The sequence below is a fragment of the Chiloscyllium plagiosum genome, chromosome 1 (genome assembly GCF_004010195.1).
Source record: "Chiloscyllium plagiosum isolate BGI_BamShark_2017 chromosome 1, ASM401019v2, whole genome shotgun sequence".
Taxonomy (NCBI): Eukaryota; Metazoa; Chordata; class Chondrichthyes; order Orectolobiformes; family Hemiscylliidae; genus Chiloscyllium; species Chiloscyllium plagiosum.
This window is the reverse complement of record NC_057710.1, coordinates 34254111-34273192: the sequence shown is the minus strand read 5'-3', so window position 1 is coordinate 34273192 and position 19082 is coordinate 34254111. Positions and strand designations below refer to the sequence as shown.

The window sequence follows — 19082 nt, the reverse complement described above, 5'->3', positions numbered from 1 at the left end:
GCAAATAGTTGCAGAAATGCAGTAATCTACATCTTGCTTGCTCTACAGATTCAATAAACCAGGAGATGGCTAGACCATGTAAATCCGAAAGAACTCACATGGAAAAGATATGGACAGCAGCTCAGACACTCAGGCCATTTATCACCAATGTCGACGTTTCGATTTTGCCTGTCCTTGGATGCTGACTGAATTGCTGTGATCTTTCAGCACCACTGATCCAGAATCTGGTTTCCAACATCTGCAGTCATTGTTTTTACCCCATTTATCACCAAGTCACACCCTTTGGATTGAGCGCCTTTCCCCAGTCCCCCTCTTGTTGGGAAAAAGACTTCACATTGACAGTGGGAACACAACTTTTTCCCCCCAATCTCTTACTAAATTTTACATCTAACAAATAAAAGTGTGCGAAGTAGAGAAAGAAAAGCGTTGTTTTAAAGCCCTTTAAAAAAGTGTTAAATTACTTGCAGGATCTTTAATTCTGGAAACTGGGGGACAAAGATGAGGGGGAGCCCAAGAGTCCACACTGAGCTTGACAGAGAGCAAGGACAGGGGAAGCAGCGCTCCCAAACAGCAGGAACTGCCCTGGGGGAGAACCCCAGCACAAGAGACAGGTGTCGCAGTGCTGAACCCGTCCCTGGCGCGGAGACTCAAAACGCGGAAGTCACCAGCAGATGGCTCACCTTCAGCTCGCTCCCAGAGCCTGTTGGGGAAAAGGCTGGGTTCAGTGACACGGGAGATTAGAGCACCTTGCGAAGCGTTTCACAAACACACGTATTTATTTTCCTCTCGAAAAGCCCACAGTGTACGTCTCCGGAGCCATTTATGATTCTTACGCGGCTGCAACTTTTTGCATAATTGCCCTTTCCTCCGAACTAAAGAGAAGAAAAACCCCATTAGGTCGGGGAGCGGCTTAAAACCTGCGGGGCGGAGATCTTGACACCAATTTTACACCTGAGTGAAAGGTCGCTGGGGAAAGGCAGGAATCTCGGGGAAAATGGCGACGAATGGAGACATTGCTTTGCTAATGTCCAGTTTGGATAATAACTAAAGCAGCTGGGGGACGGCTACACGTCCATCTGCCCATTGCTTCAGCAGCAGGACGAAGAAGGCGGACAAAGTACAGAGCGACATGTCAGCCTCGGAACTTTACAGCAAGGTGAGCGCTGGGCAGATTGTAACCATTCTAAATGTGTCCGCCTCCTGGATACCACTTTATTAAAAATAACAAACCCCCTAGTGTTAAAATCTACAGCCCACTGCAGCACCGAGTCCAGGATAGTAATATTAATGGGGGGAGGAAACAATACAATCCGAATCCTATCCTCATCTTTCACAAAAAATGTTTCATTTTAAAAATCAGTTTCTCCACCTTCCTTCCGTTCGCCCGTGTTTATTCGGAAGCTTCAGTAAACCTTTAAGTTTCCGCAGCCATTGAGATTAAAGTCAAGGCTGCGCGATGGGTAAAGTTGTGGTAATTTTCATTGTGGCAGATTTTCTTTCTCCCTTTTGTGTCTTTCTTTTGGAAAATAAACGCTTAATATCTCCTCGAAGCTGGTGGTGCGGAACAGGTGTTTAATGGTGCAGGGGAGATTGGGATCGTTTGTAGTTTAGCAATATCGGTAACAGGGCATAAAAATATCTACACCGTTTTGAATAGTTTTTATTTTTAAAAATGCAGTTCTACCTCCTGCACTTTGAGGTTTTGCTGTTGTCTCTTGATCCGGAAAGGCGAAAGGAATTCAATTTAAAAAAAAACGCATTGCTCTTAAAAACTCAGATTTAGCAGCATCTGTGGGGAGAACCGATTTAAAGGGCCAAGTGTGAGGACCCTCTTTCGGAACGTTTCTCTCCACAGATCCTGTCAGACCTGAGTTTCTCCAGCAATTTCTGTTTTTGTTTGTTTCAGATCTCTGGTATTTACAGTTTTCTGACTTTTCTTTTAAAAAAACGACGGATTTATGAAAATGCTGTCGGCCCCTTTTAGTAAAAGTTTGATTTCATTGGAGTGAATGCATCATAAATCTGCACACAGTGAGAATGTCTCTTCCTTGTACTCGATCCGGGGACTGGATTCCTTAATCTTTGAATCGGTGATATTAAAGATCAAACTGTGCCTGGATACTTAAAGAAAAGCCTTTTGCTTGCTGGTAGAACACCACTCTGACTGCACAGTTAATCATAGAGATGTACAGCACAGAAACAGACTCTTCGGTCCAACCCGTCCATGCCGACCAGATATCCCAACCCAATCTAGTTCCACTTGCCAGTACCCGGCCCATATCCCTCCAAATCCTTCCTATTCATATACTCATCCGAGTGCCTCTTAAATATTGCAATTGTACCAGCCTCCACCACTTCCTCTGGAAGCTAGCTCATTCCATACATGTACTGCCCTCTGTGTGGGAAAAAGTTGCCCAGTAGATCTCTTTTATATCTTTTATCTCTCACCTAAACCTATGCCCTCTAGTTCTGGGCTCCCTGACCCCTGGTAAAAGCCTTTGCCTGTTTACCCTATCCCTGCCCCTCATAGTTTTGTAAACCTCTATAAGGCCACCCCTCAGCCTCCGACGCTCCAGGGAAAACAGCCCCAGCCTGTTCAGCTTCTCCCTATAGCTCAAATTCTCAAACTCTGACAACATGCTTATAAATCTTTCCTGAACCCTTTCAAGTTTCATAATATCTTTCCGATAGGAAGGAGACCAGAATTGCACGCAATATTCCAACAGTGGCCTAACTGTTCAGCTGCAACATGACCTCCCAACTCCTGTACTCAATACTCTGACCAATAAAGGAAAGCATACCAAATGCCTTCTCAACTATCCTATCTACCTGCGACTCCACTTTCAAGGAGCTATGAACCTGCACTCCAAGGTCTCTTTGTTCAGCAACACTCCCTAGGACCTTACCATTAAGTATTTAAGTCCTGCTAAGATTTGCTTTCCCAAAATGCAGCACCTCGCATTTATCTGAATTAAACTCCATCTGCCACTTCTCAGCCCATTGGCCCATCCTGTCAAGATCCTTTTGTAATCTGAGGTAACCCCTTTTGCTGTTCACTATACCTCCAATTTTGGTGTCATCTGCGGGAATTGGTAGCGCCGTCCTAAATATTATTGTACATGCCAGATTTTGGAAACTTGCGATCAAAGTTCACAAAGGCAGCAGGAGGAATTTAGATTAATTTTACTTTTCAAAAAAAATCTTGAATTTTATGAAAAATTAGACCTGGTAGTGGTGAGTCTGATACAATCACATTTTAGAGAAAAAAAATCAGTAATGTCGAAGTATCAGAAAATCTGGTGACTTTACCAAGTCTGATCAAATGTGATTTACAGCTTTGTAGTTATCTCTGAATTGTCCCCAGAAGTAACCTAGCTAGTGATTAGATGCATCAAACTGCTGCAGGAAAGTCAAATACAAATAAAATGGGGCAGCCTCCATGCCATCCAGCTAAAACCTTGGATAAAACAAAGGCACAGCCTGCCTAGTCAAGCCTGAAAATACATTCTCAGTAACCATCTGCAGACTTGTGCCAATACAGGGGCTGTGCCACCCAGTCAGTTTCCCAGAAGTCTCCATTACCATCCCTGGTTAAGTCCTATGCTAATGGCAGAACAGAATGCACCTTTGGTCAATGGTATAAAATTGCCATAGTCCTACTGGACCACAGAGCTGTTATGATTTGATTTGGTTTATTGTCACATGCACAGGCAGATCGTAGTGAGCAGGGACATACAGGTTATATTGTGAAAGAAAAACTTGGACAGAGTATAACATACAGGCTACATCACACAGGATGTGCACTAGGCAAGATCAACAGGAACAGCATTATTTGAAGTTAGAGAGTCCATCCATCAGTCTAAACAGCAGGGAGGAAGCTGTTCTTGAGCCTATTGGTGTGTGTTTAGATCAGAGTGGTGCTGGAAAAGTACAGCAGGTCAAGCAGCATCCGAGGAGCAGGAAAATCAACGTTTCGGGCAAAAGCCCTACATTAGATGTGTGTTCAAGCTTCTGTATCTTCTGTCTGACGGAGAGGTTGGAGGAGAGCATTACTGTGGTGCGGTCTTTGTTGATGTTGGCAGCGTTTCTGTGGAAACAAGAGGTATAACTTGAGACATGGATGGTAGGTTGGCTTTTGTGATGGTCTGGGCGGTGCACACAACCTTCTGTTGTTTCTTTATGGTTGTGGGCAGAGCAGTTGCCGTACCAGGCTGTTACGCACCTGGATAGTATGCTTTATACGATGTATCTGTAGAAGTTGGTGCGGGTTCTTATGGACATGCCAAATTTCCTGAGGCACCTGAGGAAGAAGAGGTGTTATTGTGCCACCTTGATCATCACATCCATGTGGGAAGTCCAGAACAGGTTGTTGGTTATCATCACTCCTAGGAACTTGTTGCTGTCAAACCCCTCACCGTCCGCTCCATTGATGTAGATGGAGGGGGTATGTTCTCCTCCTACATTTCTGAAGGCAATGATCGGTTCTTTAGTTTTGCTGACATTGAGAGAGAGGTTGTTCTCATTGAACCATGTCACCAAGCCCTTTATTTCCTTTGTGTTCTGCCTTATTGTTCTCACGAGAGAGAGAGAGAGACAACTGGTGGTGGTTTAACATGAGGGTTACTACCCAGGTGAGGGGGAAGGTTGAGAAGGAGAGTCTTCATGGTAACCTAAATTGAACCATGCTGCATCGCAAACCAGCTGGCTAGCACAATGATATAAAGTAAAAGTAAAGTCATCGTTGTCCCACAGGACCATACAATGATATGAAGTGGCCCTGAGTGACCTCAATATTGACTGCGGAATTCGTGCCTTGTGATTCAAGTTAGCAATGTGAAAGGAAACCTCTGATTATCATCTCCTGCCTTATTTCAACTAATGAATCAGTTCTCCTCTATATTGAACCCTGCTTTGAAAAGGCACAATGTACTCTTTGTAGAGGTTGTCCATATCAACCATGAGGAGCACCACAGACTGAGCTAACTGCATCCTGAAGGACGTATCTGCCAGACTGGACCCACAGGAGACCAATGTCGAGAGAATCAATAGGTGCAATTTTCCATTAAAGTGTTTGTAGTAGTGACCTTTTCCAGTTCTTCTGGAGCAACGGTTCAATCTTCACACTGAGAATAGCCTGCAATTCTAAATGGGGTAGGTTCAGAATACTTGAGGGAATCCAACACTGGATCCTCTGTGTGAGCTCCACCTTTCACAAACGGTGGTGAGTGTTTGACAACAGGGATCTATGGAAGTCCACAAAAGGCCTAATGTACAATTCAGTGTTGTCACCACACTCCTGTATTGAGGTGATATCTGGACTCTATCCGTGATATGTAAGCGTGTCAGCAAAATTCCACCAGCAATGTCTCCACTACTTTTTCTGGATTTAATGGGAAGACTTCCATTTTCGGCAAAACTCCTGTAAAATTAACTACGGTGGACTGAATGCTGTGTCTCATGGTGAATGTGTATCTTCTTCGCAACCATGCTCTATTCTTGACACTGGAAATAACCAGCATGTGGAACAAATATGCTAAAGAGACTCATTGAAGTTTTCCTTGAAATGTGGAAGCATTAACTTTAATGATTGGGAAGGTCTTGTCAATCATTTAAAATGACAATAATATGTCTGTCAAGTTGCACCATGCTTAGACTCCACATATTTTATTGATCAGGGAATATAATTGCAGAGAAGGACAGAAAAGGAAACGAATCCTATACTCACTACCCGATGGGACATCCTGTTCCATGTCCCAAAGATCTGGAGGTGAGAATTGGCCACCTTTGGGTGTCACATGAAGAACCAAGCAGAAACTTGTGACTGAGGAAACGTCATCCTTGAATCAATGGACTGATCTTTTTATTCAATAACACCATACGATATAGGATTAGAATTCGGCTACTTGGCCCATCTAGTCTTCTCCGTTATTCAATCATTGGTGATATGTTTCCTAACCTCATTCCCCTGCACCTTCACTTACTCCTTGATCCCCATACTAATCAATTATCAAGTTGGCTCCAAGGTGATGTCACCAAAAACATTGACAATTTCACTCAATAGCTGTATTTTATTAGAACTAAGGCAAATTATTGGGATAGTGTGGAGAGAGATGTTTGAGGACCCAGAGTACTGAATGTGCTCTTGTATCCTCAGGTGATACTAGGAGAAAGTGAGGACTGCAGATGCTGGAGATCAGAGCTGAAAAATGTGTTGCTGGAAAAGCGCAGCAGGTCAGGCAGCATCCAAGGAGCAGGAGAATTGACGTTTCGGGCATAAGCCCTTCTTCAGCCCTGAAGAAGGGCTTATGCCCGAAATGTCGATTCTCCAGCTCCTTGGATGCTGCCTGACCTGCTGCGCTTTTCCAGCAACACATTTTTCAGCTCCTCAGGTGATACCTAAAGTGACTGGCCTGTTTACGTTATACACTGAGAGAACTGACTTAATCAGTGGAGCTGACTCTCCTTGGTAAATATTTCATGAGTTTTCCCCTCCTGTGAGCTATTAAGTTCATTTAGGAAAGGAATAAAGGCTAACATTGTAGAACACCTCAAACAGAAATTGCTGGAGAATCTCTGTTCATTTGGCAGTGTCTGTGAAGAGAGAAAGTCTTTGGAGCCTGATCAGAGGAAGGGTCATTGGATTTAATGTTAACATTGTTTTCAGTCCACAAATGTGTCCAGACTTCCCAAGTTTCTCCAGCAATTTCTGTTTCTGTTTTTGTTTGTTTATGATCTCCAGCACTGGCAGTCCTTTGTTTTGTGTTATTTTAGTGTAGAGCACCAGTAAGTTTGGAAAAAGTTTGGGTGAGCTGGCACGTTAAAGTGAAATACATGAACAAAATTAAGATTTAAATGTAAGTAGGACGAAGGAGGTAACAAATTTGACAGTTTTAAGGCCTAGAGAATTGAGAGTCAGTGTGGCAAAGGGCTGATATGTCTTGATTTTAAGTATTGACAATCTGGGTGAAGGTGTGCAAATGTAGGATGATATTTTTAAAAAGCTGATTATTAAGACCATGTGATAAGAGTTCAAGTTGGCCAATTAGTCCATTGGGTCTGCTCTGCCATTTAATAATCCTCAACTCCACTTTCCTGCCCTTTTTACATAACCCTTGATTTGTCCTACAGGTTAAAAAATCTATCTCCGTCTTTAAGATCTATAAGCCACTTTTCTATGATAAAGAATTGCATAGATTCACTACCTTCTGAGAGAAGACATTTCTCATCATCTCATTTTTAAAGGGTGACCCTTACTCTGAGATTATGCCCTCTGATTCCAGACTCTCTCTCAAGGAGAGACAACCTTTTGGCACGAGGCCTGTCAAATCGCTGTAGAATCTTTGTATGCTTCAATAAGTCACTTCTCATTCTTAACTCCAAAGAGTTTGACTCCACCTCTCCTCATAATACAGTAGTTTTAGCAAGATATCCCTTTTTAAATATACTGGGTTCCCTTTGAAATAAAGGACAATATTCCATTTGCCTTCCCTCTTTCCTGCTGATGTTTGCATGTTAGCTTTTTGAGATTTATGCACAAGGACACTCAAATCCTTTTGTGCTGTAGCTTTCTGTGATCTTTCTCCATTTAAATAATATTCAGCGCCTCCATTCTTCCTGCAAAAGTGCATAACCTCACATTTTCCCACATGATATTCTGTCTGCCAAGTTTTTGCCCATTCGCTTAACCTTTGTCCGTCTGCAGGCTCTGTGAGATAGCCAAATCTACTGGTGGCAAACCACTGAGCCACCATGCCGCACCCCCCTATAGGGGAGTAGTCAAATTCCAACTATAATGTTCTTATTGATTTCTGGATAAAAATGTAAATCATCACTGGCAGGGAAATGGCCGCGTAAACCTCCCACATTCCACCTATGAGACAAAGATGTACCACCTTAGCCCCGGGGCATTCAATTTCTTGCAGGTCAGTAGAGCAAATAACTCCTTAATATCTCAGGGATAGAGCAGAGTTAGCATTTTGAGTCCAGTGATTCTTCATCAGAACTCAGTGCTCTTTAAGTAGACCAGCATGTGGCACATTGTCAAGTGCCTGTTGAAAATCCAAATGTATTACCTCCATTGTTCCTTTTTATCTAGCTTGCTTGTTACTCCCTCAAAGAATTCTAATAAATTTGTCAGGTATGGTTTCCCCTTAATGAAGCCATGCTGACTCTGCTTGATCATATTATGTATTTTGAATTCTTAGTTGCATCTTTTGGTAGAGGGCATTGGTTTAAGGTGAGAGAGAAAAGATATATAAATGGGACCTAAAGGGCAAATCTTTCAGAGTGGTGTTTGTATGGAATGAGCCGCCAGAGGAAGTGGTGGAGGCTAGTACAAAAACGGCATTCAAAAGGCATCTGGATGGGTATATGAAAAGGAAACGTTTAGAGGGATATGGGCCAAGTGCTGGCAAATGGGACTAAATTATATAGGATAATTTTGGTTGGCATGGATGAGTTGGACTGAAGGGTCTGTTTCTGTGCTATACATCTCTATGACTCTAATAATTGACTCTAACATTTTCCCAATAACAGACATTTATAATGGTATTAAAATAAAATACTGAACATATTATATTCACTAGCATAGCTTTAGACAAAAAGAATGTTGAACTATGATGACAAAGCTGAGTAAATTAGGATATGTAGAGAAGTGGGACTGTTTGTCCCAATCATTCTTAGCTACTGAAGTGGTCCGTGCCCATATGGAGCAAGACCTGGACAACATTTTGGCTTGGGCTGATGTGTGATGCATATTTTACTTGCCACGTGTTAAGTGCTAGGCAGTGCTGTCCAACAACAGAGAACCAGCCAATGCCCCTTGCTATTCAATGACACTACCATCTCTGGACCTCCACTATGAGCATCTTTGGGGGTTCCTGTTGATAGACTCTGAACTGGACACACACATACATTGGTTACAAGAGCAGGCCAGGGACTGAGAATTTTATGGCAGGTAACTTGCCTTCTGAATCTCCAGAGCCTATTCATAAGGTGCAAGATAGGAGCATGACGGAATATTCTCCTTTTGCTGGATGAATGCAATTCCAACAATGTTCAAGAAGCTCAACCTCTAGGACAAGCAACCTGTTTGATTGGCACCCCATCCACCACTTTCATCATTTGCTCTCTTCACCACCTTCAATAGCATCTTCCAAACTGTTTCACCACGTAGATGGACAAGGACAGCCGGTGCATGGGATTATGATTAGCTGCAGGTTTCTCTCTAAGTGCAACACTACCCTGAACTAGAATTATATCATTAATCTTTCACTGCCCAGGCACCAAAGTCCTGGACCTCCTGCTCTTATAGTATTGTGGTTGTACCAATCGCCAAGGTCTGCAGCAGTTCAAGAAGGCACCTGGCCACCATAACCTTTTTATTGAGGGTAATTATGGATGGACAGTGGCCTACCCAGTTGTGCTCCTATCCTGTGATATAAATGTTAAAAAATGGCTTTGGCTCCAGTCCTCCTTTTTTTTCTGTTAGATTGGAAAATACTATCGTGGTATGGAATATAGCAATGGAAAACCCATCTTTGTAAATTCAAACAATTTCAGAATTTTTGAAGACTTTTACAATTTCAAGGATAAAATCATGTAATTATGCTCACTTCACACCTTTTTAAAGCCAAATGTTATTTTCTGTAATTTGTATTTAAATGGCACCTTTTTAAAATGTAATAAAACAAGCACTTCTTCCTGTGAAGCAATAAATGTCATCACCACGTAAACGGGAATGCAAGAGATTTGTAGATATAATAAATGTATGACATTGTCAATGAAACAAAGTAAAGTACACAACCAGCTTTTCAAAATAAAGCTAACAGAATAATCTTTCTGTGAAAGCAGATTAAGTATGGAAATTTTGTTCTGGTGAGACTCCAAAGTGCCTGCGACATTAAATCACTTTTTAAAAAAAAAACTGGTGAGCTGTAGTTTTGATCTTGGCAGTATCAATAATTAGTATTCAGAAGAATAAAACTAGTGTCTGTTGCAGTTTTGGAATATTTGAAAATTAGAACTCCATCTTGTTGATCTTGCTGTGAGGAACATGGGATAATAAACAGTGTTCTTTATCCCCCATTTTACTTTAATTCCCTCTTTCACTTTTAAATGTATCTTGGAGGGAGTGACAAGGAAGAATAGGTTTTTATCATGATGGAATGATTACAAGGTGAAGATCACATGATAAATTCCAATATCTCGTTTACTGGATTGATTCCTGGTGTGAGACCATTGTCCTCTGAAGAGAGGTTATGTAGAATGGGCCAGTATTCCCTCAAGTTTTAGAACAAGAGGTATTTTATTTGGAACATTGGATAAGGACAAGATTTCTTGGTGCAGATCCTGAGAGCTTGTTTCCCCGGCTGCTGAATGAGGAGACATCATTGGGATTGAGGCAGGGGTTGATCATCTGTGTCTGAAATGAGTAGTAATTTCTTCCCTGAGAACTGTTGAATTTTGCAAGTTCTGTAATGCAGAGAGCTCTGGACGTTCAGTAATTCCATCAGTTGCTCAGTATTTCAAGTTTGGAAATAACAAGGGAGTTCAGCAAGCAATTAAGATGGTAAGTTGAATGTTGTCATTTATTGCAAAGGAAATGGAATATGAAAATGTTTTTTTTTTGTTTTACTAGGCATTGATGGGACCAAACCTGGTGTGTTATGTACAATTTTGGTCTCTTTGTTGCAACACAATCGTTTCTTAAATAATTTTGGATAATAATAATTTGACTGATTTCCGATATGTGTTTATCTTTTTGAGAGAATCTTGAATGTATCCATTGAGGTTTAGAGGAATGAGGCGTCACCTTATTGAAACATAAGATCCTAAGGGGATTTGATTGGATGACTCACCTTGTGGGAGAGACCATACTCGGGAACGCAGTTTAAAAATAGGGATTTTCTAATTTAAGATGTGTTGTGTCCCTGGAATACTCTTCCCCAGAGAGTAGTTGTGGCATTGTCATTGAATATTTTTAAGCAGTGGTAGATTTAATTCTTGACTAACAAGGGACTTGGATCATTGAAGGCAGATCAAATATTGAATGGTGACCACTGTCAAATCAGCAGTGGTCTTTGTTGAATGGTGGAGCAGGCTTGAGGGACCAAATGGCCTATTCCTTTCATCTGTTCATGACTGAGATAGATGTTTGGGTTCTTGGGATCAAGGGAAATGGAAATCAGCGAGAAAATGAGATTAAGATCAAACTTGTACATGACCTTATTGAACGGTTGAGCATACTCGCTCTTGATGTGAAGGTGCCGTTGTTGGACTGGGGTGTACAAAGTTTAAAAATCTCACAACACCGGTTTCTCGTCCAACAGATTTATTTGGAAGCACTAGCTTTTGGAGTGCTGCTGCTTCATCGGGTTACTCCACAGCCACTTGATGAAGGAACAGTGCTCCGAAAGCTAAAGCTTCCACATAAACCTGTTGGACTATAAACTGGTGTTGCAAGATTTTTAACTTTGTGCTTTTACTTGTGTTCTAATCAATATTGGTATCCCCATTGGAAATGTCACTCTGGATTGATAACTTGGAGTTCATTCGACTAATTGGGGAGTGCTATAAAATGGATTTTCCTTGAAATATAGAGGTGCAATAGATATCTTTTTATCTTTTATATAGATTCTCATAATGTGTAATAAATCTTAATATCCAATAGCCTAACAGACTTGATTTGGAACTATTACCCTACTCTATATATTAACATAGTTCTTGATGTATTTTGGAACCCACCCGGACCCATTCCCCTACACTTACCCCTTCACCTAATACTATGGGCAATTTAGCATGGCCAATTCACCTAACCTGCACGTTTTTGGACTGTGGGAGGAAACCGGAGCACCCGGAGGAAACCCACGCAGACACTGGGAGAATGTGCAAACTCCACACAGTCAGTCACCTGAGGCGGGAATTGAACCAGGGTCTCTGGCGCTGTGAGGCAGCAGTGCTAACCATTGTGCCACCGTGCTGCCTACGATGATTGTATCTATTTTTATATAAGATGACAGGTTTGTCAAGCTTAATACAAGGGAACTGCTTGTATTATGTCCAGTTAACTTTGGTAAGATATGTGTTCCTCTAGAGCTTATGCTGTCTTGTAAGGTGTTTATTTGCATTTTGAATGAACCACCTCAGTTTGTTCTTTTTAAAATATTGAAACTCTTAATTACACCTATTGTAACACGTGAGTGAGTGTTACACCTCCTTTACAAGTTGGTGCAAATTGGTTTCTGAGGGACAGACCGGCTGTGAAATGTTTGCTCTTTCTGTAAGAGTGGTGTCTAGTGCCTTTTGGCATCAAATGTAAGATCAGGAATTGAAAGGTGCGATTGTAGAGAGGAATGGTTTTAACCTGCATTCCACAATTTGGTGCAGTCTGTTAGAGCTGGGATGCATGGCACCAAACTAGAACTGAAAAGGGGAACTGGAAGTTTGGGAGTCAGGAGTCAAAGTTTCAAACCGAATACAGCTTTGAGGGGAAATTACTTTCTCCTACAAGAGAATCCAGAGTTTTTTTTCTATTTCATTTTGCATTGACTTTGACTTTGTTTTCATGCAACTTTGATTTTGTGTGCTGCTGTCTTTTGAAATTTGATATTCAAATATGATTTTGTGTCACTACCTTTTTGTATGAAGTGATTTTCCTGTGTTAGCCTTCAGAACATTTTTCACTCCCACATTATCTCATCCAAGCTTCTGTCTTACAATGAGGAGTCACACTGGACTTGAAGCATTAACTTTGTTTTTCACTCTGCAGATGCAGTCAGACTTGCTGAGTTTTTCCAGCACTTTTTAAAATACATATTACTTCAGGTTTCCAGCATCTGCAGGACTTTATCTATTCCCCTTTCTTTGCTATATTGCAAGGGCAAGAGCTATTAGTGAAATCCGGCAGAGAAGAAATGTTTGCAAGTAAATAGGGATGGACAACAAATGCTGACACAGCAAGTTCTCTAACCCCCTCACCACCCCAACCCCACATCCTCTGGCCAATCCCATTAACATTGTCTTTTATAAAAAGAGCTGATCTATGGAATATATTGTGCCATGTAAATTCTCGAATAGAGTGAGGACTGCAGATGCTGGAGATCAGCTGAAAATGTGTTGCTGGAAAAGCGCAGCAGGTGATGCTGCCTGACCTGCTGCGCTTTCCCTGTAAATTCTACTTGTGGTTGAATTTTTTTTTGAGTGCGATGCTTACTGAGTAAAGCAGTTCCCACAATGCTTCCTGAGTCTTCCTCATACTTGGCCTCATTGGTATCTTGTCTTCAACTGCTCGGGTCATGTGCACTGGAATTCTTCCCCCAACTTAAACACATTTCTCTTCTCCATTTTAACACCACCTCTAAAGACCCACCTCCTTCAATTAAACTACTATTATTTAATTTTTGCTTTTGTGCTCATTTCTGTCTGATTACATCCTTCATTGAGTGCTCTGGATATCTTTCTATGTCATTGTGCCTTTATAAGTGGGTGGAATTGTATAAAATCTGCACACCACTGGAGAGAGGAATTCAAATGAGGTGGCAGTGATGCAATTTCACTTTCTCCTAGTATGATCTCATTTCAAGCTCAATCTAATATAAACCAATATCAAGCCGGTACACAGTGTGAAAACATTAGCTAAATTTAAAATGGCTAGTTGGCATGTTTGCAAGTACTGTTCAAACCTATTAACCAATGTATTATTATTGTAGTTTGTTAATTTGGCTTCTGTCAGTTATGCATGTGCACTCCTCTCTCCAACCAGCTTCTTCACTGTGCCTTTCATTACATCTGTGTGACTGTTTTGTATTTATTTAGGGATGTGGGCATTGCTGCTAAGGTCAGCATTTCCTTGATTGTCCTTCAGTAGGTGATATTGAAGCACCTCCTTCACTGTAAAGAAGTGGCTTACCATTTCAGAGTGCTGTTAGAGTTAACCACATTGCTGTGCATGTGGACTCGCATATTGGTGGCGAAATGTAGATTTCCTTCCCTGATATCAGTGAAATAGATTAGAACATAGAACATTACAGCGCAGTACAGGCCCTTCAGCCCTCGATGTTGCGCCGACCAGTCATACCAACCTGAAGCCCATCTAACCTACACTATTCCATGTACATCCATATGCTTGTCCAATATCGACTTAAATGTACTTAAAGTTGGCGAAACTACTACTGTTGCAGGCAAAGCATTCCGCAAAGCATTCCATACCCTTACTACTCTGAGTAAAGAAACTACCTCTGACATCTGTCCTATATCTATCACCCCTCAATTTAAAGCTATACCCCCCTGTGCTCGCCGTCACCATAATTGGAAAAAGGCTCTCCCTGTCCACCCTATCTAACCCTCTGATTGTCTTATATGTCTCTATTAAGTCACCTCTCAACCTTCTTCTCTCTAACGTAAACAGCCTCAAGTCCCTCAGCCTTTCCACGTAAGACCTTCCCTCTATACCAGGCGACATCCTAGTAAATCTCCTCTGCACCCTTTCCAAAGCTTCCACATCCTCCTTATAATGCGGTGACCAGAACTGTACGCAATACTCCAGAGTTTTGTACAGCTGTATTATAACCTCGTGTTTCTGGAACTTGATCTCTCTGTTAATAAAAGCTAATATACTGTGTATGCCTTCTTAACAACCCTGTCAACCTGGGTGGCAACTTTCAGAGATCTGTGTACATGGACACCGAGATCTCTCTGCTCATCTACACTACCAAGAATCTTAGCGTTAGCCCAGTACTTTGCATTCCGGTTACTCCGACCGAAGTGAATCACCTCACACTTGTCTGCATTAAACTCCATTTGCCACCTCTCAGCCCAGCTCTGCAGCTTATCTATGTCTCTCTGTAACCTACTACATCCTTCGTCACTATCCACAACTCCACCGACCTTAGTGTCGTCTGCAAATTTACTAACCACCCTTCTACGCCCTCTTCCAAGTCGTTTAAAAAATGACGAACAGCAGTGGACCCAGCACCGACCCTTGCGGTACACCACTGGTAACTGGACTCCAGGATGAACATTTCCCATCAACCACCACCCTCTGTCTTCTTTCAGCAAGCCAATTACTGATCCAAACAACAATCCAGTAGTTTCATAGTAATCATTTACTTTTATTTCAAGTTTTTAATTAAATCAAACTTAAATTCCCAGTTGCCATGGTGTGATTTGAACTCATAAATTGACCAACATAATCACCATGCTATTCTAATTGATATGTAACCCCTATGCAACCCTCTTTTTTTTTAAAAAAAGGACATCATGAGATTTGGATCTTAGGAAAGATTGAGCAATTCCACATTTCTGTTTGAGTTGCTTTTTCTCCGTCTGTAGGTTAGATTTGCTCTGTAAAATTAACTCCAGTCTAATTCATTACCCATTTCCTTCTGGTAGTGCTCATCCTTGACATTTATGTCATCACTTAATACATTATAAAATCCTGGCAGTGCTGATGTTGTAGCTATGATTTTTCTTTTTCTTCTCTTTTGCATGAACAAAAAGAAAAGGAGAATGAGGCTAGAATGGTAGTTGAGGTTCAAAGTGATGGTGATAATTCAGTAGTATGTGCGTCATGAAGGTCTTTGATCTGATTGAAGTCTTCAAGATATTAACAAGAAAAGACAGGCTCGATAAAGATAAACTAAACTACTTCCCTGGTTGGGGACTTTAGAAACAAGAAACGTGTTAGGCAATGCTTGCACATACAAAGGATGGCTGAGAATCGGAACTCCTCACCACCCACAAACAGTAGTGAATATTGGATCAATTCTTAATTTTAAACCTGAGAAATTTTAGTTAAGCAAAGGTATTAATGGATATGGCCCAAAGGCAGGTATACAAAGTCACATATCTCATTGAATGGCGGGAAAGGTTTGAGGGGCTGAGTGGCCGATACCTGTTCTCATATAGTTAGCTAATAGAAAATGCAGGTGCAAAAGGATGATAAGGAAGACCAAGAGAATATTATAAACTCATAGTTCCCCAACTCCTAGACTGGGATCTGCGAAGCTCCCTCTTTTTGAAGACGTGGGAAGTTAGAGGTTTAGGAGTGTGTCACCTCTGTGTTCTTTTCCTGCTTGTATAGAGGTTCTGGGTTGCTGTGCTACACAGGGTGCAATAAATGAGTCTTCATTTACTAAGCATTGTGGTTTAAACCCAATTATCACTACTCTGGATAATCAGTGCATGCACAAAAGAATGTATATTCCTCTAGACTATTAATGGCGGTGTTGCAAAATGGAGTGAGTGACCTTTTCCACCTCATGGCAAGAGAAATTAAGTGATTGATGGTGAATAGTTCAAACACTTGACTGTCAAATGCGATGAAGGCATTGTATGTTTGAGACTTTCTTAGTGCAGTATATGGCAGGGATATGATGTTGAATGCTCCTACCATACCTTCCCTGGCCAAATCTTTAAGTTTCTAACAACACTGATTGCTGTAGGGGGAATGATGGAGTTGGTACTCACTCCCCAATTTGTGAGACTCCACCTGTGCCAGGTGCCATTCTCTTGCATTTGACTTCATGCAGTCACGCTCTCACTGCTTTCGGATTGCTTTGGGCCCTCCTGCAGACACGATCCGCGAGAGATTCTTTGAGGAAGAAATTCTGTTGTGAAAGTGAAACTATGCTGCCATTTCAAGTTCATACAGGTCTTCAAATCTGGTAGTAAGATGACTTTTCACACATTCTAACTGAATATTCATCACTGAGGGCTCACCATCATAATTTATGCATAGCTTCCTCCGAAACTGAGGGAAGGCTAGTCTACTTGTTGCAATGCGGAAGCGCTGGCGGGTTAATCCAGTGATCTAGATAATGTTTGGGGAATTGAGTTCGAATCATGCCTCAGCATTGAGTTCAATTTTTAAAATAAGACTGAAAATATGGATGCAATGATGACCATAAAACCATTGTCAATTGTCGGGAAAAAATCCGTCTAGTTTGCTAATGTCCTTCCGGGAAGGAAACTGTCCCTTATCTGGTCTGGCCTATGTGTGACTCCAGACCCACAGCAATGTGGTTCACTCTTAAATGTCCTCTGGGATGGGCAATAACTGTTGGCCTAGCCAGTGAAGTCCTCATCCCATGATCGGCTTTTTAAAAAAAAATCAATATTTCTGCTATTTATCTGCTCGGGTTTGTATGCTTGTTTTGATTATTATGTTTCTACAGTGATTGACATGAAAGGTTTTTTTTAAATGGTCACATCCGTCACAATTGGTATCACCGCATACTAAAGACCATTTGGTTGATACTATTTCCATTTCTTCTTGTCCTGCCATCTTGTCTATGCAGTGTTTATCCTGTAGCTTCTGTTAAAGGAGCTTAGTTGAGGTAGCATCAACCCCAGCGCAGTATGCCTATTGATTTAGTTTTACATGCTTACTTGAAATGGACAGGAATGCCTTCAGAGGCAGCAACATTGAAATAATAGGAGAAACTGGAAATCCCAAACAAAAACTGAAAGTTCTGGAATTCCAAAGAAAGTATTTTTAAAAGAAAAGAAGCAAAAATGCTGGGAGAATCTGAGTTAATGTTTCATTCTGATATGTGTTGACAGACCTATTGAGTTCTCCAGTGGTTTCTCTTTGAATTTAAAGAAGATTTGTCTGCATTGCATCTTAAGTAGCATCTCCAAGTTACTGTTCTGCGTTCTGAAGAGCACTGCATGTGAAATGTTAACTCTGCTTTCTCAATACAGATGCTGCCAGACCTGCTGAGTATCTCCAGCATTTTCTGCTTGTGTGAATGATGACGTTGCAGTTTATTTATAGATTTTTATGTTGCTTTTATATTTTAAAAAAAGTCTCCAGATGCACTGGAAATTACACTGGCAGCAAGAAAGGTACAAGTAATAAAACTATTTAGATCTGAGATTTTATTTTAATCATGATGGGCAAATTTGTAGTGACAGGCAAAGGATATGTAAAGCTAAGTGATGAGACATTGTTAGCTTTATAAATCTTCCTCCCATATTTAACACTAGTGTGGTATGCATATCTTGTGAACATGTTGGAATTACCACTGATTTCTGGTTTTGCCCTGCAATGTAAATTGCATGGATTTATCACATTAGGAGTAATACTGCATTATTGTGCACAGCAGATGATAAATAGTTCTGCAGTACCTGACTCCAGCATTTGCACTCTGTTTCTTTGCAGGACATTTCAATTTGGAAAGCAATTGCCTGATTGAATTCTTTGCGGAGAGATTTGAAGTACTATGTCATAAAGAAAGACATTTTAATTCAGGATTTGCTCAGCATACAGATGTGATCATTTTGCCCTTGTGATACAGTGATCAATTAGAATCATTGCTATAAAGCAGATAAAACAACCTTTCGAGGAGGGGACAAATATTTAGACTTGAACTAGAACAGCAACAAATCTGAAAGCAAAACACGTGGATATATGGACAATTGAAGTAATTTCAATTATCTGAATCTGCTTTATTTAGGGGGGACTTTTGTTCAAACTGTATTTTGTAGCAGTTTAGGTGGGTGACTCTTTACTATAGCCAATATTATGCAATAGCAAAATTTTCATTTGTCATTAGTCATAGTCATAGAGGTGTACAGCATGGAAACAGACTCTTCGGTCCAACCCGTCCATGCCGACCAGATACCCCAACCCAATCTAGTCCCACCTGCCAGCACCCGGCCCATATTAAGATATTTTGCTGCTTTTATTTAAAAGTTCAAGCATATCATTTGAATGCATAGAAAACAGCATCAGGACCTATTAACATTCTAATTTTGCCTTTTTACTGCGTGCAAATTATGTCCCCAGTTTATGAACGTCCGACTCAGAAATGTTTGTACTTATGAATGTGATTTCATATAAATGTAATTTCAAAGATCTGAAATTAGTGTTTTCTGTACTTATTACAAATGGCTATTTCATTATTGTCCAAAGTTAAAAATCACACAACACCAGGTTATAGTCCAACAGGTTTAATTGGAAGCACACTAGCTTTCGGAGCAACGCTCCTTCATCACCTGATGAAAGAGCGTCGCTCCGAAAGCTAGTGTGCTTCCAATTAAACCTGTTGGACTATAACCTTGTGCTGTATGATTTTTAA

The 19082-nt window shown here is 41.0% G+C and overlaps 1 protein-coding gene across 1 annotated transcript in view; it reads left to right on the top strand.

The window, feature by feature from the left end:
• Positions 1–566: 566 nt before the first annotated feature.
• Positions 567–19082, top strand: part of myo5b (myosin VB) — a 265930-nt gene continuing 247414 nt past the window's right edge. The window contains exon 1 of the mRNA XM_043674299.1: positions 567–1156. Within this exon, the coding sequence (XP_043530234.1) occupies positions 1130–1156 (27 nt within the window). The 5' untranslated portion in view covers positions 567–1129. The remainder of the gene's footprint in view (positions 1157–19082) is intronic.